A 27,392-nucleotide genomic window follows, 5' to 3' on the forward strand; every position below is an offset into this window, starting at 1 on the left:
TCGCAATAGTCGCGCGCGTGATTGATCAAGCGTTACATATTAGATACTCACGGTGGCACCTCCGGCGTCGGCAAACTTGCACGGCAAATTGGCATTTCCACCGGTTTGGGTTGTGATCTCCTTGACCGGTCCGGTCAACGCAACCTCCTCGTTCCCGTCATCGTTGCCGCCGCCGCCGCCGCCACCGCCGCCGCCGCTTCGGGCAACGTTCCTCCCCTCTTCTATCGCTACCCTATTCGAACTCTGCTCCTTCCCCTTCTCCGTCTCCTGTTTAGCGTAACTCTCTAAAATCAAACGTTGCGCACCTTGCTTTCACGAGAATCGCCTTGGAAACATCTATATTTATATCTAATATACATAGTATATATGAGGCATTCCACGTCAAATCAGCCACTTCAAATCTTTTGGATTTTTGATTTTGTTCAAAATTTTTCACGTCATTATAACCATTGAAAGGAGCTCTCTTGATTTTTTCTAGAATTTTTAGTCGATTGGATAATAAGTTATGATTTTTGAAAAAAAAGTCGAGATTTTTCTTTCTCTTCCCTATAACTTTCCGAAAAATGGGCCGAATTGAACTTTTTTTTTTTTAACTTGAGTATTTTTTTCTGTTCTTTTCGAAGATATTTTTTAAAAAATTATTGGCGTAGATTTTAATCAATTTTTCGCTGTTTAAAAAAAAAATCATTCATTTCAGGCAATAAGACAGTTTCAATTTTTTTTTTTAATTCTCAAAAAAACTTCAACTAATCCAACGATTTTTAAGACTATTTATGTTATGAGATCTCGTTTGGTTATATTTTTTTCGTAATTTTGAAAAAAAAATTCACCGATAAAATCTTAGTTTTAGGCCTGGACATTCAACTAAAAGTGATGGTTCATACGTGCAATACCATTTTTAATTATAGATCCTATTTGACTACAAGCGAAGTGTCGAATAGCAGTTCCAAAAGTTTAATAGAGAAGGTAATCACAAGCCATTGATGAGATGGAAACTATCGGTGGGACAATTCCGATCTGGCGAGATCGTTGTTCCAATCCTTTTTGATTGAAGAGGGACTACAAAATAAACGAATTACGATCGGCATCCGAGGATGCTCAAAAAAAACTTGTATCAAGTAAGGATTGCTTACCTAATGATATTTCAATCTCAGCATTGTCTCTATCATCATAGTATTAACCCGTTATCAACGATCATTAGAGATATTCTGTGCCAAAGAATAGAGCACAGTTGATGGGTCTTACTTAAACCAAGTTTTTTTTTATCATCCTCGGATACCGATCGTAAATCGTTTATTTTGTAGTACCAGATCGGAACTGTCCCACCGATAGTTCTCCTCTCATCAATGGACTTATGACTACGACCTTCTCTATTAAACTTTTCAAACTGCTATTCGACACTTCGCTTGTAGTCAAATAGGATCTATAATTCAAAATGGTATTGCACGTATGAAACATCACTTTACGTTGAATATTCAGGTCTAAAACTAAGATTTTATTGGTGAATTTTTTTTTCAAAATTACGAAAAAATATATAACCAAACGAGATCCCATAACGCAACTATAGTCTTAAAAGTCGTTGGATTAGTTGAAGTTTTTTTGAGAATTTTTCGAAAAAAATTGGAACTTTCTTATTGCCTGAAATTAATGGTTTTTTTACTTAAAACTGCGAAAAATTGATTAAAATCTACACCAATAATTTTTTACAAAAATATCTTCGAAAAGAATAGAAAAAACACTCGAGTTAAAAAAAAAAGTTCAATTCGGCCCTTTTTTCGGAAAGTTATAGGGAAAAGAAAAAAAATCTCTATTTTTTTCCAAAAATCATAACTTATTATCCAATCGATTAAAAATTCTGGAAAAAATCAAGAGAGCTCCTTTCAATGGGTATAACAACCTGAAAAATTTTGAACCAAATCAAAAATCCAAAAGTTTTGAAGTGGCTGATTTGACGTGGAATGCCCCATATGTAGATATACACATATTTAAAAAAAAAAAAAAAAAAAAAAGAATCCAATTTATGACGTACGAGCGAGTGTCAGGGTGACCATGCACCTTGAAGTGACGCAGCGAAGTATATCGGAAAGTCGTCCTATATCGTGCGTCGGAAGAGATGATTTTCAAATAAATATCTACAACAAGTGCGGATCAACTTGTGGATCGTTGATGCGCGTCTCTATCCTGCGAGATCGCGAGAATTATATAGTCGCTTTGATGGGCTAATTTGACGGGCTTTCCTTTACCGCTCTGTTAATTGCACTGGGGATGGCTTTAAACGCGCGTTGTTGCGCGCCCCGCCGGTACATATATGCGAATTAATGCGCATAATAGGCGCTCGAACGAAGGGATCGGGACAAGTTTCACACGGAAGCAGGGCATGCACAATAGACCAGGGCAGATTGGACGCTTTATTAGAGAGCTAGCAGGACACACGATGAAGAGTATGATGAACACGGTGAACTCGGAACATGCACCGACGGTGAAACTCTAAGGAGCTGCGATGTAATAACAAAGCGGAGACAAAGCCCGATAAAGCGGCGACATAATAATACCTATGTATATACTTTGGCTAAATATTGGGGGGGGGGGGGGGGGGGGGGGACATCGAGGGAAATGAACATGCACCGTGTGTGCAGTTTCTTTTGTTCCCCAAACGTTGAATTCGCTATGAAAATTATAAAAAACCATTGTGGTAGAGCTTGAATTACATTTGTACCCCCTGATCGAGCGCTTCGTTGCTCGCGCGCGCACGATTATATTGATACGTGTGCGGCATATGTAACTCATCGCTTTTGAAAAATCTAGCTCTTCAACTATATTAACCTGCTGCTATGTCATGAAAATAAGTGTTGAGTAGCTTTTTTCAAACTAAAATCAATAGTTTACGCGTGTGTGTCAATAAGTGGGCCGAAACGTGCATGCGAATATATTTTGAAAATTCTGCTCTTTATAGCGATAACGACAACAGCGGATTGTGTTTAGAAAAAAAAAAATTAAGCAATTGGGACATCTCGGAATGTATGATTGCGCGCTCGAGGGTCGGAAAAGCCTGTGTATGGTATAAATGCGGTGACCCGATTAAGCTCCGTATCGCGCTGGTATACGCGGTGCTCGAGGGGGCAGCAGTGGTTAACCCTTGTGAGAGGGCTGTCAATGTCTCTTGGTGAGTTTCATGGATGGAAATGTTTCCTCAGACGCGTAATAATGGTTTAAGAATGGCGCTCATCTATATAAATTTGTTACTAACACACGTAATGAGGGTTTCCCTGCACGTATATAATTTTAGGTATGCATTTGCGACAATCCCTGTTTATGATAACCGCCGCCCCCAATATTGTTCCTTTTTCAACCATTTCATCAAAACCTTCAAAAAGCATTGGCACTACGGATTTTCCGAGCAAACTTTTTTATTCTGCTTGTATGTAGTTTTTTTGAACGAGACATAGACAGCGAGTGAGGGCGAGACTAGCTCGATGAGTTGCCAAGCTTGTTTAACCAGAAACCGAAGTTTGTTCCTTTCTTCCTTCAAGTTCGCTCGCGCCCCCCCCCCCCCCCCCCCCCCCTCCTACTTCGATGAATGTCGGATTGGAACGCGATAAGCGGAATTAAAGAGAGCGCAATGTAATAATAAAGGAGAAGAAAGGGGTTCGAGAGAGAACGGCGAATTCGTTTGTGCTGTGTCGTCGTTGTCGTTTCTATATCATTATATATATTAAAAGAAACGTGTCTTGGCGGTGTTGATGTTTTCATATAGAATTTTAACCGCCGCATTGTAAAGGGGAATAAAATAAATGAAGGGTTAACATTGAATTGGCCGTAAAGCACTGGGAGATGAAAATGAATAATTTAATGAGTATAACTTGAACGCCCACGTCCACGCATATGCGCGGACGAACGTATACAAAATACAATCCTTTCTATTAGAGGCGGCGGCGGCGGCGTTTTTAGCTGGTCCGGATAAAAATCGAAGCGCAAACGAAGGAATAATACCGCGAAGGAAGATGAGGAAGGGTGAAAAAGGAACGTGACCACTGAAACACGGCTGCTGGATAGTCTGGATCCGTTCCAGCGTTTCGGCTCCGGGGGTAATGGCTCTGCGGGCGCGAATAATTTATTCGACGGAGCGAGGCTCGCGTTTATATATATATATATATATATATATATATACGAAAACCCCATGGTGCATGTGTGCCTTCATCGGAACAGGGCCATGCAACGAGGCTTCGTATACAAGGGGATTTGAAAAAAGCCGCGAGAAGAAAAAAAGTAGGAATAACCGAAAGGATCTTGGATATGAGAGAAATCATATAGGTGCGGTATATCATCTCTCTTTTATAAAAAACGTTCTTCCGTATGCACGAACTTGTCTGTGTTGCGAAGGCAAGAATCAATGGGAATATATTATAATGAAATAAAAAACACGGTGCGAATCGTTTCTTACCTCTTATGTAGAGCTGCCCTTGGAATATAAATATCAACAATATCAAATGTAATTTCATGATGACGTTGCGGTACTTGGCTATTAATAATTTCTTCTGCGCGCTCAGTTCATTCTCGCCCCATCCGAGCTTCTCGGATATTTCCCGTTATACCTGAAACGAGACATAGCTATATATATATAGGGGAACATGGGGCAAAGTGGCCACCCACTTTTTTGTGGCATTTTTGAATTCTGGGGCAAGCGGCCACTCACGGAATTCCGATTTCTAGGACACAGAATCAGTGAGAATTCTATGTTTTCTGAGAAATTTATAGCTATTTGAGGGAGAGGGTGATAATCATTTTGCGAATTACTGATAAATGTCTATTTTATTTTGATTGACAAAAATCGCACTTATAACGGACTTGATCTTCATCGACACCTGTACACAAGGTGTGAGCCCATTTTAGGCATGTTTCGCAGCGAATCCAGTCTTCGGAGGAATGCGAATAAAGTTGATTGCAGAAAATACAAGCAACGTCCGCCGCAGACACGAATTTTTCTTACCCACTATAGATTTGTGTGATAAGACGGACTCGTGATAATGGCGGTTTTACCACGATTTTCCGCCGATAAGTACGGGGTTTTGCCACGGATAATGACAAAATTTATCGAAGTATAATACTGACTAATTTTTATTTCATCCCATCGAAGGAGGGTCCCTACTATGCCTCGTTTCTTTTCGTTTTATCGCAGCCTTCAACGTTCCATGCGGGGACAGTCAATTACAACGTCTGTTTAACGAGTAGCGACAATTATCGATTTTCACCGGATTTGAGGGGGTGGTCACTTTGTCCTAAAATTTTCTTTTTTCAAAATTCGAGAAATAAGGAGGTGGAATCATTTTTGGAACATAAAAATAATTAAATGACCATGTGCTAACCGACAAAACTCGTTAAATTCCTTAAGTGGGCCACCTTGCCCCATACTCCCCTATATATATATATATATATATATTTCTGATATGATGATCGATTACTTAATTATATAGCTCGGTCGTCGCGAGTCGCGACATTTATCGAGCCTCGATGAAAAAAATCACGAATGCTCACGATTTTTTCTTTCCGGTTTTGAGCGATCAAAGTAAATATTGATAAAAAATTCTTTGGCCCGACGCCACTTGATGAATCAGGCTGAAAAACTTGGCACGTTTGCACGCGCTCCCTCCCAAATTTCTATCTCGCACGATTTTTTATATTCGCGGTAATGTAAAAAAATAGTTCGTTGTTGAAATTGAATGATTATTCAACGGGAATAAAAACAATATCGAATTGTTTCTATTGCATAGGATTGGAAAGAGAAAGAACAATGAAGAATAGAAATGTGAAATGTGAGGATCACGCGAGCAGGGGGAATAAGATTATGCTGTTATATATACGATCAACGATTTACGCGCGCCGGTCTTAAACCTCTGACCTCTGAATGTTCTTTATCTCGCTATCGATGCAATCTTTTATTAATTAATTAATCAAAGTTATTCAAGTAAAGTGACGAGATAATTATTTGATAGTGAGAAGTTGCACGTAATTTGGGACCCAAAATACCGAGTCAGTACACCTACATGTTCATTTTATTTCGTTTTCCATGCATCGCATTTCCTCCATCGCTTCGCTCTAGCTTTTCTACTCTTTCACCCATTATTCTGCACTATACCTACACGTATATACATAGTACTACAATATCTTTCGGATCGCGCAAATGTGTCGATAAATCGTGCGAATTTTATATCTATATTATTAATTGTTTCGGAATAAAAACGGAGGAGCGCCGAAAATGATTAATTCCTCCTTATCATTATTTATCCAGGCAATATCATTTTATATTATTTTTCTCAATTGCGTCGAATAAATATTCCAAATGCGCATCGCAATTGTGCATTCGTCTCGCAGGAGTTTTTTTATTCTTGTCGATGATTGCCATCTTCATCCCCGACTTAATTTTTTACATGCCTTCAACGGTCGTGTCGCATCGTGCTTCTTTCTCTCTCTCTCTCTCTCTCTCCTCTGGCTCTTACATCTCACTTGTGCCTTTTCTTTCCGCCCCTCCCCTTGATTCCTTCATTCTCCGTAAGCAGAACAGTCTGCTGGTCACATAATCTTTGGATCGCGTCATGCGGATCACGTGTGCCCTGCTCTTATACAACTATATAGGCACAACCCTCCTTTACTGCAGAAAAAAAAAACCATTGAGAAGAAAGGGTGCACGCGGTGGAGGATGCATGCAAAGAGGAGGGAGAGCGCTAGCGCAAGTATAAAAGAAAGCGTGTACGCGCCAACACCTGACACCGCAAACATGGCTTCCTCTCTGCTGTTGGCGATAAATAAATTAAAAGAAGCATCCCGCGACGTGTGCGAGGGGACGAAGCGAACGAGCGAACCAAGTATTTTCTACCATCGGTTGCATTTTACCCCCGGCGCGGATGACAAAGATGATAAAGAGAGATGAAGAAAAAGTTAACAAGAGGGATATATATGTAGGTGCTGCTGTTGGCGCTTTTAAGTTGAACCTTGTAAAGAGAACTTTGTGCCGGAAGTATAAGACATCAGGCTTGTCGCGAAGCGGCAGGGACTAATACCCGCGACGACTCCTCGCTACTTTTGCTCCGAGGCTCGATTATTCTCAAATTATATACCGAGTGCGACTCTTAATTTTCTCATTTCCCCCTCTTGTCTTATCTGCGTTTAACCAATGCCCACTCGTCCGGCTGTCTTGCTTCGGGAAAAGAGTTGATCAATATTTTTTCCAAGCTTGACATTTTTCATCGGGTTTGATTTTTTTTACGTTTCTTTTTTTTTTTTTACAACCGACACTCGACACCCGGAGCTTATTTTTACATTTTTTCCCAAGCAACAAAACCAAAGCTTCGAGGATCAATAAGATCCGAAGAGGTGGACGATCCCTCGACGACGACGACGACGACGACGACGACGACGACGACGACGACGACGACGACTCCTTTGTGAACGAATTCAAGGTAGAAAGGAAAATAGGGAGGGCGTCGCTGCTGGGTAAATTCTGCGTCCCAGAGAGAGAGAGAGAGAGAGAGAGAGAGAGAGAGAGAGCGAGAGGGGCAACGTTGTTTAGTTGCGAACAGTAAGAATACTAAACACGAACACGGTGGAAGGTGTGGAATAAACAATGAACAAGAGAGATACGACAACATTTTTGACGATTCCTTGTACTCGCATTGTTTGTATCTTTTTATGAGCGTTGTTTATTCTCTTGCCTGATTTTTTTATCTGCGCTCCTAACAGCATCCTTTGATACTTTTTTTTTTTTTTTACGATGGATATTGAGGTGCAGAAAAGCGGAATAAGAGCTCGAATGATATTCCCTCGCGCGTATCTCGACGAGGGACGTACCTACAACGTGTACAACGCGTGAGAGAATGGAAAAATGGGACTCGTAAAAAAAGTGCCGGGTCACAGGTGTCCAGAGTGAAAAAGCTCAACTTTTCGTGCTGACGCAGCTTCGCGCCGACGAGAGGCGAAAAACTCGACAAGAAACCCATTTCGGTAATTCCCCGAGGCTCAACCAAAATATCGACTACTACGTCGATACTTTTTCATACACGCATGCATGCTGAGCTTACTCGCCTCGATCGGGTGTGCGTCGCGTTTCGGCGCGGGGACCTTTCCGCAATGAAGACACGTGTTCCAGCCGACGGATATTTTTCAGCAAAATCTTTTGAAAATCTCTTCGAATTCGGTAAATACTATTTTTAAATAAAAATAAATAAATTTAATGCATATATAAATAAAGTTTTGCGGAAAATTCTTTGGCGGTGTGCACTTTCGATGTGTGTGGGTGGGTTTGCGTTTCGTAAAAAAAATCATCGTGAAAAAATGAAAGTTCGATTAATTCGATCTTTCTCGGGCGTCCGGACGTTCTCGCGTCGAATCGTCATCCTGCTACGCTTCGAAATAAATTATTTGATTGTTTGATCGAATAAGGAAAAAATGAATGAGCAGTCGATGACGGCCAAGCAGAGCACTACGATCATGTTGTGGTCGGAGGAAAAATATTGATACAATTAAAGGCTGATGTCAATTGAGCATCGGAACAAGAACGTATGAAATTAAAAGAGACTAATCGCGTGAAACAAGTCGATGAAGGAACGGGAGCTATAACGAATTATATAATTGTATACGCGCGCAGTGTACTGTACGAATATTCATAAAACATAAGACTTTTTTCAATCAGTTAAACGAGTTTTATACTTTTCAAAGTAAGATAAAGAAGAAAAGGAAAAACGAATGACGAGAGGTACCTATCTCAGCGACGCATCGTTCAAAAGTGATCGCAAGTTATTGCTGCGTCTATCATTTTGTTTCCGAGTGAAAGAAGAGAAAAGGGTGGTGGGGGGTTCGATTCTATAGCGGTTACCCGGTTACATCGAGAGGGCAAATAGAAGGCACTCGGAGTCGTTACCTATCGGTAAAAGACTCTATGGGATAAAGTTGGATGTTGTATCTTCTTTACTTTACAAATGCATGCATACATGCATCCACGATTATATGGCTTTTAAAGCCCGTGATACAACCGGCGGCGAATAGTCACGATAGGAAATAAAAGAAAGTAGGCAAACTATGAGAACCGGAAAGTATCGATAAGGGGTAATACAACACGAATGGAACAAGAAAAATAACTCTCACTTGCAAGCCTCGTTCTTTTTTTCTCATCGATTTTCTTCCCTCCTAAATCTGCCCCCGCGTATACCTCTCGCCGCAGTCGCCATTATCCTTGCAATTTGTTTGGTTCTTATCATCGATTTCCGCGTACTCCCTCGCATTTTCGGTCATCGAACCTCAAAAGTCGATGACTCTCATATATAAGATGAGGCTCACTGCTTCCGACGATGAACAGCTTGCGAATGCTTCTGTCATACATCTGTCCTGAAAGTTTATATATAGGTTTGCTTGAGAGTGCGCTCGAGCGGTGCGGTGAGTTATAACGCATTAAACGCGGGGGGAGGGGGATTTGTTTTCATTTAATGTTTGGAGAGATATAAAGGGAAGGGGATGGAAGTTGGTTTGTTGTAAAAACGTCGGGCATTAAGGTCGCCGTTCGTCATCAAAATCATGCCCGCGTCCGCGTACGCGATCGGGTTAACAAGAATGCATGCGGTTATTTCCATATAGCGGTCCCACTATTGGACCGCACTCACCGCAACTCTCTTGGCTTATTTATCACGCGTATCTCACTCGTATTCAACCAGCAGCCCAGCAATAGTTTAAATTCTTTTCGTTTCGTCTTGGAGGGAAATATGGGGGTGAGGGGGAACAAACCATTTTCTGCCATTATGTATTTTTCGATCAATGAAAAGCGCGCGAAAAACTACTCATTCTCCCAATACTTACAGCCCTTTTTTCCTTCGCTCCTCGCTCTCGCTCTCGATAAAATCCCTAGAGCAAACTTTTTTTCATTCTCATACTCTCTTATATGCTATAGGCTTACTCCTCGTGCGCGCTCGCGCTCGCACGCCGGGCCTTCGACGCAGATTGCAAAAATTTTCTCTAACACGATACGAAAATAATGGGAAAAGAAACTTTTTTTATCTCGATGGCGCCGCATCATTTTCGAAATTGAATTGTTTCTATACGTCTACTCAACCTTGGAATTGTACAACGCTTCTCGCGCGAATCACTATTTTTACACACTATTTTTTTTTCCTTTCAATCAAGAATAATCAGTCGGAGAATAAAATTTATCGTGCAACAAACGCAGGAGAGTCGTTCCTCGTCGTAAAATATTGACAAAACGTGGAAAATTTCGAGATGTTTGTTATATAATTGCGCAATAGGTATCGATACTATATTCAATACTCGATGCAACTTCACGTTGCTTGCGATGATGAATTTACAAATTTAAGGAGTTTCGGTACAGGCGATACAATGTTGCCATGCTAAACCATGCTAAAAACATAAAAAATTTCAAAATTTTCACCAATTTTATAAAATTTGGTGAACATATTCTTTAGTGCCAAATTTGACAATACAAATTTTTTAAGATTTTTCTTCTACGCAGTTATCGAGTAATTGATCACTAAAGTTTACGTGTATAAGCATAGCGTTTCCATATATATAGGTATACATTCCGGGCATAAGAAATCTGCTTTAATGCGTAATTATTCGATAACTAAGTAGAAGAAAATTTTGAAAAAATTTGTGTTTTCGCACGTGATGTTGAAAAACATTATCACCAAATTTCATCAATTTCTTAATATTTTGACTTCTGTACCGAAACTCCTTAAACAAACACAACGACGAGAACAACCATGCGCCACTCCGGACCGCACCGAGCTGAGATACTATAGGTAATAATAATGTTCAAATACGGAAATTTTAATCGTCAAAAACTGAAATATTCATGAAATCGAATGTTATCCTACTCTATATTTCTATACTAGTTATTATATTACCATGTTCCTGCCACTTTTCACTGTGATGCGATGTACATTTCCAATTGGACCACTCGTCGTCGTGATTGAGCTATGAAAAAAAAAAAAAAAATACAACGTATAGATCGTCGTTCAATTGTATAACGAATGCTGGGCCTCATTTTCAATGGCGGCACGATGTCCTTTCATACTTTGGCACTATATTATTTTGTTTCATTATACGAGTATATACCGCATGTCTGCCGCTGCCGATTGACTTCAGTTATTGATTCAAACCTACTCCGATGCGAAACAATGAATTTGCCATTCGGCGAGAAATTTCAAAACTATATTGAAATTTTTAAATCGCACAGCCCCAACCTCGCTATATTTTCAATATTCCAAAACAAAACTTGCTGCTCTCTGCTACGATCTCATTTAAAAAATGAGAAAAATATAGTCAAGCACCGCGTCGTCGGTGTGCGTAGGGCAGCGCTCGCGGATCTTCTATACCAAAAATTGACACGCGTTGGATAACAATAATAATAAAAAAAGAAAAAAAAAAGGTAGAACGAGGAGGTACACGGTCGTTTGGATGGACGAATAAGTACCTTTAAATATTTAACAGGATATTTGGAGAAAGCTCTGGCGTGTTTCGACGGAGTAAGCCTCTTTCGGAGAAAAGAAAGAGTGCGAGAGAGCGAGAGGAGGGGTGGGAGGGCGCCGGCCACGCCCGAGGCAAACGATATTCGGGCTAGAGATGGAATTCAGGAGGTAAAGCTAAATTGGGAATTTCCGAATGAAATTTCCACTTAAGGGTATATATACATATATCTTATAACTGCGCGAGACTGGGAGAGGAGATACAAAAAAATATACATGATAAAAAAAGGGTCGTTGAGGAAAATAACGCCCTCGCTACATAAAAATTATCGCACGAGCGTAATCAATAACCGTTAATGGCTGATCTTTTTGAGGCGTTAATGAAAATTGTGAAAAAAGACTGTGACAATAAAATCCGGCAAGAGAGAGAGAGAGAGAGAGAGAGAGAGAGAGAGAGAGAGAGAGAGAGAGAGTTTTGTACACTACTGCTGTGTTCCGTATTGAGCTCCGTATGAGCCTAGCTCAGCGCGGCAGCTTGCGGATGAAAACATTTTTTTCTTATGCCCAGCTTAAGCGCACATGATAATATTGAGAGAAATGGGAATAGTTCAAAATAGCAAATGAAGAAAAATAAAAGTTGGCAAAGTGCAGACTGACCCCGTTAACCCGACGGCCGGGTGGCCGGGTGGCCGGGTGGCCGGACGTGAATTTTTTCGGTCTCCGGGGGTTTGTTACGCGCTCTTTCAACCCCCTTTCACCGGCTATTTTTTCCACTTTTCACGAGGCGCTGCATTAGGAGAAAAAAAGAGCAAGCCGTCGTCTCTGCGTCCACCGAGAACGGAAGAAGAAGAGCAGCAGGGAGGAGAAAAAAAATAAAGATAACCCTACTGATGTACCGGAGAGGTACAGCGAAAAGAGCAGCCTGATGGCAAAAAAGACAAGAGGAATTCGTGGAATGGGGAGGTGAAGAAAAAACAACAACAACAAAAATGAGAAAACTCGATTGGAACAAACGGCGAATAAGGTAAAGTTATTATATCGGAGAGTCAGGGGTTGAAAAAATGAGCCATTCCTCGTCGACGCTAAATAATCCAGGATAACGAGTAAACAGCAGAGGTTATCCCGTTCCCTCGTATATATATACTTCTCCGTTACGCACGAGTGTCTCATCTCGGTCAAACTTAACAACAGGCGCGAAGGACTAGGAAAATATTTTTTTTCGAAAAAACCGTGTCACAGTGTATGACACGCGTGCATTGCATATGCGCAGCGAGGTGATCGCGAATAGGCATCCAAACACGATATCTCTCGAAATTTATGTTGAATGCGGAAAAAGAATTAATAAAAGGGTTGAAAATTGAAGGAACCGCGCTCTGCTACAACGAACGGCTACCACACGGTTCCCAATGCATCGATTTCGAGCCACGTTCGAATCCCGGACTTGGAAAAATTTTATAATACGACAGCGCGATTCGCTCCGGACGATCGTATCTATACTTTGCTCTTATTATTAGCGCTAGAATCTTTGAGCGATAATAACGCGGCCGTATCGCGGGGAACCCTGTTACACCTCAGAACAGGCTATATATATAGTCAATGTCTCTGCATCAAATAATATTGCGGTTCTTTATTCAGAACGAACGACTTTTTAATAAATTAAAATTTAACAGTTATATCCTGTTTGGTCGCGTTGAGTTTTTGTCGAAATAATTTTTTCTTCCATACTCTCAACAATTATTATGATGATCGAAAAATTTGAATTTCCGTACGGATGCTATATCTTATAACGTTTAATCGAAATAGCTTTTTGTCTTCTTTTAAATGCGCCGAGATTAACGCGATCGTTGTAGCGAGAGGAAGAGAGAGAGAGAGAGAGAGAGAAATGATGGAATCCGTCAGATATGATTAGTATGGAAGGTATGAAAACTGTGGAGGAATAAGAGGAGCAGGGGAAGAGAGATAATAGCGGCAAGTGTCGGGGTGCCGTTACAAAAGCAGGTTGGTCAATGGTTTTACCTGAAATCGTTGGTCCCCGTCGGGATCCGTCGAGGGGGATCCTTCGGGATCAACGAGGCCAATTAGTTGCTGGTGAAAAGCTTTTTCGAACGAGCTTCATCAGTTACATGGGATTATAGATTAATCCGTGAACGCGCGACTGCCTTCAGCATAAAAATGATCCTGCGTGTTACGTTTCTATACTCTTTCTGTCCTCCGCGCGGTTATACTATTGTTATTGTATTTTAATATCTATATATAACATCTATGCGGGGACGAATGTGCGAGCAGAGTTCATTGCGGCGTATTCGATTTTTTCGTTATTCCCAAAATCTCTGCGTATACGTTACTGTAGTATCTAATATTTAAAAATCAACGTCGTCTACGAATACGAAGAGAATAAACAATAAATGAACTCGATGATGAAACGTGAATACGCGAAGAAATTGATAATCGCCTTGTAAAATAAAGTCGCGCGATTTGCCAATGATTCGAGGGCGCAGCGCATGCATCATACATATTCGCGTCGCGTTGAGAAACGCTCGCAGGAGGCAGCACCCGCATTGTTTCGAGATTAATGTTTCTGCTCCGCTCTCATTTTTATAGACACCATAGATACAGACTAAAATAAGGGAAAAGAGCGGGACATATTTTTTTTTTCTTTCGCTCGGTTTCCGGGGCAAAGGCGCGCGTCGGTGAGGAGGAAAAAGTTTTTTAATCAAAGCTCCGTCTCAGAGGAATATAGGGAGACCTTTTGCACGCGCGGTTTACAAGTAGGTATAGTATACGCGGCTACGGATAGAACGGTGCTCATTGAATTCGGGGGATATATCGGCTCTGTTCGCAAAATCGTATATTGCGAATTTTTAGTCTTTCTATAGCGCGATGCATTCATCTTTTTGTTCGTTCGGTACACGCCGACGCGGGATTACGAATCGCGAATACGACGAGCCAATAGTGATGTTTGAATAATACCGAGCGAGGAAAATAATGAAAAATAATATAGACGCGAATACATCATGTAACGGGCACACATAAATTGACAATCGCGCGCGGATATTCATTTATTCGTTAACGCGTTTCTCGCAGTATTATATTTCTCATAACGCGCGGGACAAGAGGGATAACGCCGCTCGCGTTATAGGGTAAAATGACTCTTTGAAGCAGGGATCGAAGCAGAGAGGGGAGCAACCGTTTCAAGTTTTTTTTTTCGATCGAATTTTCCGATCCCGGTTCATAATGGCTAAACGTTCGAAACATTTACTAACGGGGGATTTATAAGACAAAGAAGAATAAGCGCGAGGGGGCGAGGGACGCGTCTGGGCGGAGGGTGTGCGATTTCAAATCTCGCGCATGAACGTCCGGGCGTGCAGCGAGCACGATCTATGAGATAGCGAGCGAGGAGAGAAGGCATGCGTTTTATAGTGGATATATATTTGCATGCGTGTCGCGATCGTTACATCATGTCTTATTTCACGCAGCGGTTTACTTCCGCACGGGTGAAAATCAGCCCGCGAGCGTTTCGAAGCTCCTTCGAATACATGCACACATATACCCAGATTCGTGTGTTCAATCAGCAGCTACCGAATACTAGCTCTTGCTGTTATATTGGATGAATCCTGCTTGCGGCGATGTCGAAGCTTTGGATTAATAGAAAAAGAAAATGCATATTTCGAAAGTCGATTGTTTCAGTCGCGCATATTATATATTGTTTATTGTGTGAATATAGGTAAATAATCGATGCAAATATAATAACGCGGATATATTTGATTGGATAATTTTTTAGGATAAAAAGAAAATTCTCGGAATCTTGCGGCAGGTAGGATAAAAATACGAGAATTAAGGAAGAATCAATAATATATCGTATTAGAGAATAATCGGGATCGTGGAATAATCGGATCATCGGATTCTTCGAAACGAGTCGCGAAAAGAGCGCAGAGGCGGCGGAATCGAGTCTCGAGAAGAATCAAAACGAGCAACGATCCTTCGCGGTAGCAGAGAGCTAGCTAGGTTATTTCCGGAACGATTTTTTTAAATTTCTTTCATTACGCGCGCGAAAGATATCGATACAAGCTTGTACGGGCCAAAATTCCGATAAAACAAGTGATTCTCGAGCTGCAGTCTCTTCCAATTTGTATATATATGTAACATCGCAGTATATGTAACCTATATACTCGCGACTATAGTATAAGAATAAATAAAATCACGGTCTGACCGGAGCGGAATTCTTTCATCTTGAATTTCACTCGGCTTAGTTAGTCCTATAATACTTCCCAAAATAATTTTTATGCAATTTCGAAACTCGCAATTGTCGTATTTAATATACACATAATATAAATTGATTGAAAAAAAAAATGGGAATGTACGTATATGGGAATTGGGACGTTCTCTCGCGCCTAAATTGTCATCGATCTCGTTTCTCCTTCGTGCATTTTTTCTTCAAATTAAAGGAGTAAAAAAAAAAAAAAAGAAAAGAAAAAGAGTGCGCTTTTGTGCGTGATAAAACGGGGGGAGCTTCGCGGAAAATTGTGAAAAGGGGGGCGCGCGATTATGGGGGCGGTACGGACGAAGCAAAAGGAGAGGTAGAGAGCGCGGTACAAAGAGGTCGGGGGAGTCTTAATAGGAGTGATTACCGGCACACCGATAAACATCAGAGCAATTGTCCCTCGCGTATAAAGGCTTATTAGATCCAACCTTTGCTTCATATTACGTCTTAGTATGACAGCGTTATATTTTCGAGTATCACAAAAATCCTCGAACCTTTTACCGACAAAGTTGACACCACGCGAAATCCGAGGTAAAGAATATGAAAGAATATGAAAATTTATAGGAGCGTCATGAGTGCATGAAAAAAGGTGCGAGTTTTATTTCAAAATGCGCGTTGTAAATATTTGGCATTTTTTATTTGGTCGCCGCGCATGTTAAATTTTATTCATATCGTCAACTGTCCTGATGGTCTACATATCACTCGTAAAATTCTTTATTCTTCAAGTTGATATAGACGCGGCGGGTGGGTGGACGGCCGGCGGTCCAGCCAGCCAGGTACGCACATGCACACGCAGAATTGGACCGGAGGGCGTTTTAAATTATACGACGAGCTAGCGTTTCATTTGTGTGGATAAATGAAAAAAGCAAACGAGAGAGGAAGCAGTATATACATATACGAGATTTTCTAGAGCACTAATGTCCGAGTGACCGTGAGACTCGTCTTTCAATTCGCGTGAGGATTCGGATGTATATAAACGAGTTGCCCGCCGTCACCGCTGCTGGTAAATCTACAACTAAACAATGGATGGGGATGAGATATGATAATGAGAACGAATGAAACGGATATACGAAAAAGAAAAAAATAAAAAAAGGACGCGAGTTACCGCAACGAGAATTCGTTACGAGGAATAAAATACTAAAAACATATTGTTCATAATTATTAATAATTATTCGAGGCGCGCGTTAACATTTTGGAAAAATTTTTTTAGGGGTAGAATATTCTGTGTGCCTGCCAGGGTTGCCGTTCGCATTTTTCGTCAATTTATTCTCTCGTAGAGAAAATTTGGAGCGCGATAAGACGCACCATGACGTTTCAATAAATATGATTGAGCGACGAGGATTGGGCGATTGAGAATCGCGGGTTTACGCGAGGGTGCGAGGCTATAAGTTTGTTCTTATATTCTCCGCAATGAAACACGCGCAGTTCTCTTGGCGCGCGGCACATAACCGCGCTCACCCTCGTCGCTCCTATACGCGCGTCAATAACCCCTATGTAATTATCGCAATCTTTTATCGTTCCAATTACAAAAGTCGCACCCGCCCTTCATTTTTGCCGAGAGACTCGTAACGCTAGGACTATATTTAAGTTTTTCATACATTCATTTGCGCCCGGTGCTTGCGCCCGTATACGGTATATATATATATATATATATTATATGCACCGTAACTTATACGAATGTGCGAATGTGCATGCGCGATGTCGAAGTAAAACCGAGACCGACACGATTCTTCGTCGTTGCCCAAATTTACTCCCCCCGCCGTTTCGATGCTTTTATTCGAGTTACATGAAAAATGTCGACGAACCGTAGAGCGCGAGTGGATCAACGTTAAAATTTTTTTCGCGCGATGGCTCGTTTCAGCTGTAATCATACCGCGGCCGACTTATCTCGCCAGCATATTGTTTTTGTCTCTGTGGCGATAAATGCCGCGGTTAGGCTTTCCGAAAAGTTTACTCAAAATTACTCACTATTCGTCATCACTTATATTTGGTAGGTAAGTACATATATACGCGTGTATACGCATGTACGGACATTAGCAGCACCGCGCCCCTTTCGCCTCATTCACACCCCATGTAGCACTCTTCGTCATTGATGATTTTTACTTAAATTTCTTACTTCTGCTCTCGCCGCGAAGGATATATTTTTTTTCTCTTCCGTGTCATAATGCGCGCGACGACGAGCATAACAATTTTTTTCCTTTCTATTCTTTCGCAATAATTTTTATTTGCATGTTTCTGCATGGAAATTGCATATAGGCTCTGCGATACCTACATTATGCGAATCTTAATAAATAAATTTTAAATGAATATGAACATATGAACAATTCGTAATAATGAATTTGGCATAACATATTTGATAAGTTGTTCGCAGGGAGCGCGGCTTGGTGCGGTGCATACGGGTTTCGTGCGAGTTGAAACGAGAATAATCCTTTGAGGGTGTACAATTCTCGATAATTAGTACCAAGAGGATTCTGCTCGTAATGCTGAGAAAAAGAGAAGAGGAGAGAAGAGAAAGTGCCGCGGAATTGAATAATTTAAGTGACACTCGGGAGAAGAAAAGGTAGCAACGTTTAATTGGATACGTTTTTGAGAGCGATTGCGCGCGTGTATACCGAAGGAGAGCGACCGAAGAGAAACGAGGTGTATGAGGTACACGTCGGCGGCGGTACATGAAGCTTGAATTGATATCAATGCGAAAGGAAGATGGATATACATATATTGGGAGAGCCAGGTACCGCCGCCGTTGCGCCGCATCGAGTCATCATCACAATATATCACAATATATATGTATTGCTGGTATTGCTCGCGGACCACGGGGCTGCTGCTCGGCTGCGGCTGCTTGATACACGCGCGCGCGTTTTCCTCTTGAAATTCCGTGTAAACATACGCGCGTATATATAAGGATGCGAGAAATCTGCATGATCGCGATACTGAGATTGAAATTTCAAGGAAAATAAAACAAACATTTTTTTTTCCGGGTTTGCTAGCTCGCATTATACATGTTATAAATTAGAACGCGAACGGTAATCGAAACACCGTTTACGTATATCGAGAACTAGCTACCGCCGCGTAATCTCGTGCAAACTCTTCGCGTCCGTGCTAAATGTATTTTATTGGTTAACGGATGCTGCAAGGAAATTGTTGATGCGGTTGGTTTTCATGTGGCCGCGGGAATTTTCGAATCCCCACGGTGATGTTGCTCCCTCGGACAATGGTACGTGCGAATCGTATATTATGATTCTTTGATTTCGCGCGTTCCTTATTATACCCCTATATACATTGTTTCTGCTGCTTCGATAAATATATTTTACCCCTGAAACTGGCCTTGCTAAAAAGCTAATTACGGGCTGTTTATTCGAAACAATTAATAGTACGACGACAGTTATACAAGACAAACCCTCAATAATCATTCTCTCTCGAAGAGAGAGAGAGAGAGAGAGAGAGAGAGAGATGGTGATGCTAAATTAAGTTTGTATAACAAATAGCAAAAAATTTGGAATAGCGAATAACCATAGAGATGTAGTGATGACAGTATGAATAAAAAAACCGAAATCAAATACAGTAGAATAAGAGGTATACAAGTGAGATACAGTAATGAAGGAACCAGAAGGTTTCCTGTGTGACTATTTATAATAGTAAGGGAAATTTACTAATAAAAATTAAAAATTATATACGGGAAATGGTAAAGATAACAATAAAAATAATACAGATAATACAAAGGATAATAATACAGCTCACTAAAGTATAAGTATAAGTAGATGCCCGAAATAAGGGTGAAGCGGAGTAAGGACTACAGACTCAAGTAGTAGCGTAAACTTAACTAACAATAATGTAATACAAAATAAGAAAGAAGAAAGAGAGAGAGAGAGAGAGATTTAATGAAGAGCGTTCGATGGAAAAAATAATCTTCTATACGCATAATACACGTCGATCATTAGCAAGACGAGTAGAATTTTTTACTTTTTTTTTTGCTCTATTATCGAGCTCCAAACCGTTCCACCGCCGTTAACCGACGCGTGTAACGCGAGCCGATGTAACCTCATTGACCATCCGACCGAAACATTTTATCTCGTCTATTTATTGAATCTTGAAATAAATCTCCATCGTGATTAGATCATTCGTGCATGCATATATTATCATATAACAATCTCCCAAGATCCGGATTGCGGATTACGATGAGAGAGTCCTATTTCATATCGAAATCAACGAGCTTTCGCGCCGTTCTCTTCCCTCTCTTCTCACTTCTTTTCCACTTTCACCTTTTCTATCAAATTAAACAATCGCGATACCCCAGCATTATAGTACATTATAGAATCAATGATACTAAAGTTTCGCGAAAAATATAAAGAAAAAAAAATGATATAGATTTCATCATCGAGTAGACAATCAAAATATTTTAATGCAACATTGTGTTGATGTAGAATTGGCGTGTAATGCGAGTGAAAAATGTGATAACCGATAAAATCATGCATAAGATGAAACGCGATGATCCCGTGTAACGAGCTGAGCGACGAACTGCAGTTCGGGTAAATAAAAAAGTGGGTAGAAAAGTGGGTCGTCCTCATCCCCAACGGCCCGCCCGGCGAAGCAGAGAGAAGGGGAGCGGACGTTAGGTTTAAGTTGAGGTTGAGGTACGTGTGTGCATGCGTCACCGGTATAGAGAATATCTGCGGTCGTGTCACGTACGTTTTCACGTCGAGAAGCCACAATTCTCCGCCGCCGCAGCCTATATGTATGTGTATGAACGATTGATAACGCCGGGCTCGTTGCGAGGCCTCCTAGCACGATGCAATTAATGACGAGAGCAGAATCCACGCGAGCCGCGGCGATGTTCGGTTCACAATCACCGCGCGATGCTTCAATTCACAAAGGCAAGGACGCGAGGGGGGGGGGGGGGGGGAGATTAATCATTCACCCACATTCGTCGTCCCAATAAATTGGCACGAGTTTCAACGTTGCATTTATACTAGCAGCAAATATGGTAAAGGAACATTTTTGTCTTTTTCATTTTTAATCGAAATTTTCAACATGTTCCAACGGAATGCTCCTATTAAAAAACTTGTTTATATATTTGTTAAGTACGTAAAATCTTTATAGCGTGAAGTGGTTCTGTTTGGTCGAAGCAGGATAAAAGAACAAAAGAGAGAGAGAGAGAGAGAGAGAAGGAAAGACAATGTAATTACAGGTTTCCGTGATATACGAGGCTTACAAAAGTAAAAAGGGACAAAGGAAGAGACTAAAGAAAGCATTGAGAAGTCTCGTGTGTGAGTGGAGCCGGCCCTTGTGCAAACAGATCGATAAGATCGTGTGTACACACAAGTTTAAGCCCATATGCTTCTCTTTTTCACTGGCTCGCTTATGTCATGTATCGTACAATGGATATTTCTGTTCTTTTTTTCAAATTATACGCCGACATTTGCAAAGTTGAAGTGAAACGAGCCGAGTGATACGACCTCTGCATCGAACACAGTCTGTGCAAAAGCTCTCTCTTTGCTCTCTTTCTCTCACAATGTCCTGCTCTTCTCATCGCATGTTTACTCTCGAAAGCTCGTGATTTTTTTTTCCCTCCTTCATATAGACAACGATAAAAGGGATTGAAACTATAAGCGTACCATGTCGAAGTCTGGAGGTACCTCATTCTCTCCCGCGCGATCTCTCTCGCTCTTTCATCCCCTTCCGCGAATTTCATATATTTCTGTGTAATTCGTAATGAAATTTTTTTAAATCTGAAACTACGCGTGCATATAATTTTGTGATTAAAAGTTTCTTCATCTAAAAATAATAAACTCTTTGTAAGCAGAATAGAAAATTAGCTCCGCTATATGCGATATTTTCTATATGCGCGTGTTTAAATCTACGGTAATATAGATAAAAGGGGGAATGTTGATGGAATTGAAATAATGAAAAGCGCTTCGCGTCGATAATATGTTGTAGAGGCGACGGTGAAAAATTTGAGCTTCACGGGTGGAGAAACAACAAATTTCAACGGTCCATAATATAGAGGGATATGGGGGAAAAAAAGTACAGAGAAAATCGTAACTGGACAATATCTGTTGAAATATTTGAAATTCGCATAATCAGTAATAAGAGCAGCATTATGTCACATTGGACCTCGGTACAGACGAGTTTTCGTCCCAAGGCAATATTTTCGTTGCTCTTTTCTCCTTCGTGTACTTGTTAGTTGCTTATTTTTTTTTTTTTTTTTTCTCCGTGGGCGGGTATTCGGGGCACGAGAAACCGCACAAAATCGAGATAAGCCTTTCCGCATCATAGAACGACACGCTCTCTCGAGTCAAATGGGATTAGCCTAATCCTAATATCTGGTCGATGGGTTCATCCTGCTCCCGTGCAGCCCACGTGCTAGCATCCCTCTTGTTTTTATAACGCGCGCATTGTACACACACCCCTTCTGCTCCCCTGTTTTTGTCGTCAACGGCATTTTAGTCTTATTTAACTAGCGCCATCTTTTTGTTTCCGCTATATTTTTATAATACGAGATCCGCCTTTGTTAATCTTAGGATTGAGCTGTATGTCTTGTGTGCTTTTTCTCGAAGAACCCCCTAATTTCCCTTGCAATTTTTTTTTTTCCTTCGCTCGTCGCGACTCTCTCCGGCGTGCGCATGATTCAACCTGACGTATAGTTGTTTCGATGAGGTAGTGCGAAATTGCGATGTACCGCAGTTGAATGGGTTATGAACAAGTATTTATACAGATCTTTTGGTATATTCCGCACTCCAAACGTTACGCACAATTAAGTAGGTAATACGTTCAATATAAGTTTATGCCCCGGACGCCTTATAATTTTCACTGCCAGCTCTCTTCCATGCAGCACGCGTTCTTCGAGTGGTCATAATTATTTCTATTAATCACAATGATTTACCCAATATCATTTAAATGAAAAATCATAGATAAAATTTTAGTATCCACTGAGCCGGTCTAATCCGTTGCTGCGCGGTTGCTGCTTTCTTTTCATCCACGTAACTTTTCTTCATTTTCTCTTAAATTAAATAGCAGGACGAGTATTAGACGGAATTGTCTGATTGTTAAGTATAAAGAAAGCTGCCAAGTGCAGGCTTCGCTTTACTTTTTCCTATTTTATTCCGCTAACCTCTCGCGAACGCATAATCTCTCGTTCGTGTCAACCTCTGATGCTCCGACGGACCGTCATCCGCCCCGCCGCTCCTCTCCAATGCACGGACATTTTATCCTCTTTTCGAACTTTCCTCCCCTCCCCCTCTCGCATTTGACTTGTAACCAAACACTCGTCGCGTTCCTACTTTTACTTAATTGTCTTTTACAGCATTATATTCTCGATCAAGAATCTGAGTACGCGGCGATGTTTATTTTTGTAAAACAAGTATGATGATTGATAACCTATTTGAATTTATTCCAGCAATCTTCGTCGTCGCTCTTAATATTGAGAAAAATAAAATCTTTCACTCCTGCTGCGCGCATATCCCTCTCCCCATATCCGTTAGATGGAAACGGATATGGAGAGAGGGATCGAGAGATCTTCGAAATGTATACGACTATAATGAAATAATAATGCGATTGAAGACTTTGGTTCTGCATGCTATTCCGCGATAATATAATTATCAATTGTGACGTAATTAGCATGTATACGTCCGTCGTGAGACACTTTCTTCTCGTTACTTCCGACGTTACGCCGCGCACTCTTTTTAATCTTTCCGATGTTCTGCTTATTGTTCCGACGTATACGCATTGAGATTGATAATGGAGGGGAGCGACTGCGATCAAAATGTATCTCTCATTCCTGAAATAAGGAGGGTGACCGCGTATATTTTTCTCCCGTATAATTATTGCGGAGCACAAAATTCATGATTGTTATTATGAGCTTACGATATTAAATTTAATCAAGTTTCAAGGAATGAGAATATTTTTTCAAATCACTGCACTTATTTGTACGGTAATACTTTCTTTTTTACGAATCAAGATTTAACCATTTAAAAATGAAATAATGAAATGTGAGAAATCGCGGATATCGGTGAAGTATTGCGGGCGCGCGGTATATAGGGGAACATGGGGCAAATTGAACTTTTAAGAAACTAAGACAAATTCATTAATGAGCACACGGTCTTTCACTTGTATTTGAGTCCCAAAACTGACTACCATCGCTAATTTTTCAAATTTCGAAAAGAAAAAATTTCGGGGCAAAACGAACTCGGCCTCTGCGAAGCAAAAAAAATTATAAAAATATATTTCTCGCAATACAGCCGTTGGAAATGACTGCTCCCGGATGTAATGCAAGCTCTGGCATACGAGAAAAGAAATAGGACCCCCTCGAGCCCATTTATTGGATGCACGAGAGGAAAAAATGGGGTTAAGTCGCAGATCGCTTCTAAACCCATTTTTTGGTGACATGTGAAACATTAACTTGGAGTTCACTGCGCCAGGGTATAAACGATATTTCAATTATCTTTAGGTTTTGAAACAGATTCCCGTTCCCCGTAGGTCGGATTTCGTGAAAAACGATTTGTGGGGCAAAACGAGCTCAGCCTCAGAGAGGCATAAAAAATCCGAAAATTGCATTTTTCACAATCAACGCGTTGGAAGCGACGGCGTCCGCGCGTAAGACGAGCTCTGCTATGTGAGAAAAGAAATGGGACCTCCTCGGGCCCATTTATTTCATGTCCGAGACGAATAAATGGGTTAAAGTCGCGGATTTTTTCACCAATTTCTTATAACATGAAAAAAATTAACTCCAAATTCACTGCACCAATATATAAATCATGATTCAACTATGTTTATGTTCTAAATCAGTTTTCCCGTTCCCTCTTTCTCGAATCTCGTAAAAAAAAAATGTGGGGCAAAACGAACTCAGCTTCTGGGAGGCATGAAAAATCAAAAAATTAGTTTTTTCGCAATAAAGACGTTGGGATGAATTCAATTTTTTTCACCGTGGATTATATTTCATCCGGAGACGGATGAATTGTATCATTGCGATTTCTGTAGAAAACAATTCCAATGAATTCAATTTTCTTTGTTTCTTACATTGTTCATCATTTCATTTTAAAAATAAGGGAATTCAAGAATTAAAGAATTTTTCGTAGTTCAGAAAATTTTGCCTCTGCCCTGTGCCCATTGTGGTTTCGAAAAGAAAAAAAAAACAGGAAATTTTAATATTAAACTTTTCGCTTCGAGTCGTGTTCGTTTTGCCCCGGATTTCGCGATCACGGGGCAAAACGAACACGGTGTTCGTTTTGCCCCGTGTGTTCAATTTGCCCCATGTTCCCCTATATAAAGCGGCGGCGGGGATGAAACGAGTATTTGTTATGTGGAGCAGACGATATCTCGACTTTGTGAATTTCCTGGCGAGTAGGTACATAACTTTCGGACGATAAGTCGATTACTTAGGAAAAGTAGTTGGGTAAATGGGTATATATATACTAGGGTTATATGTATATGGTAAATAGGGAAGAAGGAGGGGAGGAGGAGCAACTGCATCGATAAATCGTAATTAAACGTTATCGAAGCAGAGGGTATTTCGGGGGCTAGGGTGGTACGAGGTCGGTACACCCTGCAATGCTCGTACAGCGAATGGATTTTTCAGTCAATAGAGCGGAGAGGGTGAAATCAGCTCGGAGTTCTAAGCCAGTGCGAGAGCCGCGTCCTCGATAACGTAAATTATGCCCTTAAGGGTTGCAACCCCGACACAGCTGGCTCTCGGGGATGTCGGGGATGTCGACCACGAGTTAGCACGAAGATTTTATTTTAAAAAGACAGCCTTCCTTTCTTTTCCCTCCCGCTACGGTGCTCGAATTTGTCTCCCGCGGAAAACAAATGCGTGAGAAAACATTGATAAAAATCAGCATGTCATTTCGCGGTTATCGATCGTTCCCTCTTGAAAAATTCACACTCCGAAAGAGCTTATTATAAATACGAAAGACGTTTCATCTTCCAAATAAAAAAGCATCCGGCAATTAGTCAGCACTGGCTTGTTTTTGAGCTACTTTTCACATAGTTTTTTTTCTCATGCTAGCGCGACGCCGATGCTTTCACCTCCGGGGCATTCGCTCCAGGTACGGGGCTTTTTCGTTATTTCTTTATCGCTTCCTCTCGTTTTATATACGCAGGCGTATATATATACTTTATACTGTCGCATGCGTGGTACATTGAATTCGCGTTGTCAAACGGAATAATTCACCCTCCGTGTACCACCTAGTTCCTCCACGGAGAAACCTATATATCATTTGGAATAAGGCATGGATTACGCGGAAGCGAGAAAAACCGGCTAATTGAGCGAACTGCAAAATTTGGTTATTTTTCTATCATGCGGTCGAACAACAAATTCTTTGCTCGAACGAATTTTATGGCGGCGAATCTTTGATTAATTATTTCGTCATATCGCGACACACTTTCTTTTTATTTTAAAACACCTTGAAATTTTGTCTCTCATATTTTCTTTTTCGTTAAACTTATGAGCCGTTAATTACAACAAATCCTTTTCCAAAGTTTAAAGCCACGAACACGGACCAAGGATCGCAAAAATCATATTAATATTGTTCTGCCCCGTTTCGAATTGATATATTATGATATGATCTCTCGAGTTTCGCGCCTATGCGCGAGCGGTTTTAAAAACTAATTCCCCCCGCGCGTTTCAAGTATTGGTTCCTTCGAAAATTCTTCAATGGAGTTTGGAATAACGACGAGGGATCAACTATAACGAAAAAGAAATAAGAGATAGTACGCGCATGCAAAGAGAGTTGCGGATGAGAGAAATTTAGAAAAAATATGTACGTCGTCGTTTTGGTGTTTGTGGCCGCGCGTAGAGTTTTCCAATTATCAAGAATTTGGCGTGGGTTTCCCTGCGCTGTTGGGCTTTAGCCATATATTACATTAAACGCGCATAGGTTCCATGAAGTTCCCTGAAGAATGCGCGCGGTGGCGGTCACTGCAGCGGAAAGTATAGCAACGGATGACTGAAGAAAAAAAAATGAAACGTAAAAGCAGAATACTGCTGCTGCTGCTGCTGCTGGGGAATGAAAAAATGGAATGCGTATAATAATAGAAGAGGGTAGAAATTGGCAAGGGATCCGATATTACGTCGTAGAGGGAATGAAACGAAGGGAAAGATGAAATTAATCGGGACATCTGTCGGGATTTTCACAACGCACATGTGCGATGGCGCGTGAAGGTGGATATCTCGAGGATGGTTTCAACCCCGTAATGACACATAGGGGTTGACTTGACGCGAGAGACAGCAATAGATGTACTAAACCGAGAGAGAGAGAGAGAGAGAGAGAGCCAAGGGATGTTGGTGCGGTGGTGGTACTGCTGCGGCTGCCGCTTCAGGACCGCCAATCAACGAATAATCTGTTTAGGTTCCCCATTCGTCTCCGCATCCGTAACTAACCCCTCGCTTAGAGTATAGTTGCTATGCACCGCCGCGCGTCAACGCATACCCTTGCGATTTCGGTAAATCGCGTGAAGGAACGCGCACCGCATTGGGGAATGGTTACGAGCGAAGGTGCCCATATATTTTCAGCATCTATAGAAGCTAGATAACGCCGCCGCCGTACTATATATAAACCACATTTGGAGCAATATCAGTACATACCGTTTGTCATGACTATCAAGCCAGATGCGCCATCTCACCAGTACAGGATCATCCCTTATTTTTCACTACCCAGCACCTCCTCTCTCCTTTT

General features: G+C 41.1%; 1 protein-coding gene across 5 annotated transcripts in view; it reads right to left on the reverse strand.

Moving 5' to 3' along the window:
* Positions 1-27,392, reverse strand: part of LOC122417691 (neural cell adhesion molecule 2-like) — a 46,093-nt gene that overhangs the window by 13,229 nt on the left and 5,472 nt on the right. For 3 of the 5 annotated variants that reach the window (XM_043431449.1, XM_043431453.1, XM_043431452.1), the window contains exons 2-3: positions 4,442-4,592; positions 52-284 (exon numbers count right to left, since the gene is read on the reverse strand). In XM_043431449.1, the coding sequence (XP_043287384.1) occupies positions 52-284; positions 4,442-4,499 (291 nt within the window). In that variant the 5' untranslated portion in view covers positions 4,500-4,592. Of the gene's footprint in view, positions 1-51; positions 285-4,441; positions 4,593-9,135; positions 9,376-27,392 lie in introns of all 5 variants that reach the window. The other 2 variants (XM_043431451.1, XM_043431450.1) reach the window with 2 other exon arrangements.

The sequence above is a fragment of the Venturia canescens genome, chromosome 11, assembly GCF_019457755.1.
Source record: "Venturia canescens isolate UGA chromosome 11, ASM1945775v1, whole genome shotgun sequence".
Taxonomy (NCBI): Eukaryota; Metazoa; Arthropoda; class Insecta; order Hymenoptera; family Ichneumonidae; genus Venturia; species Venturia canescens.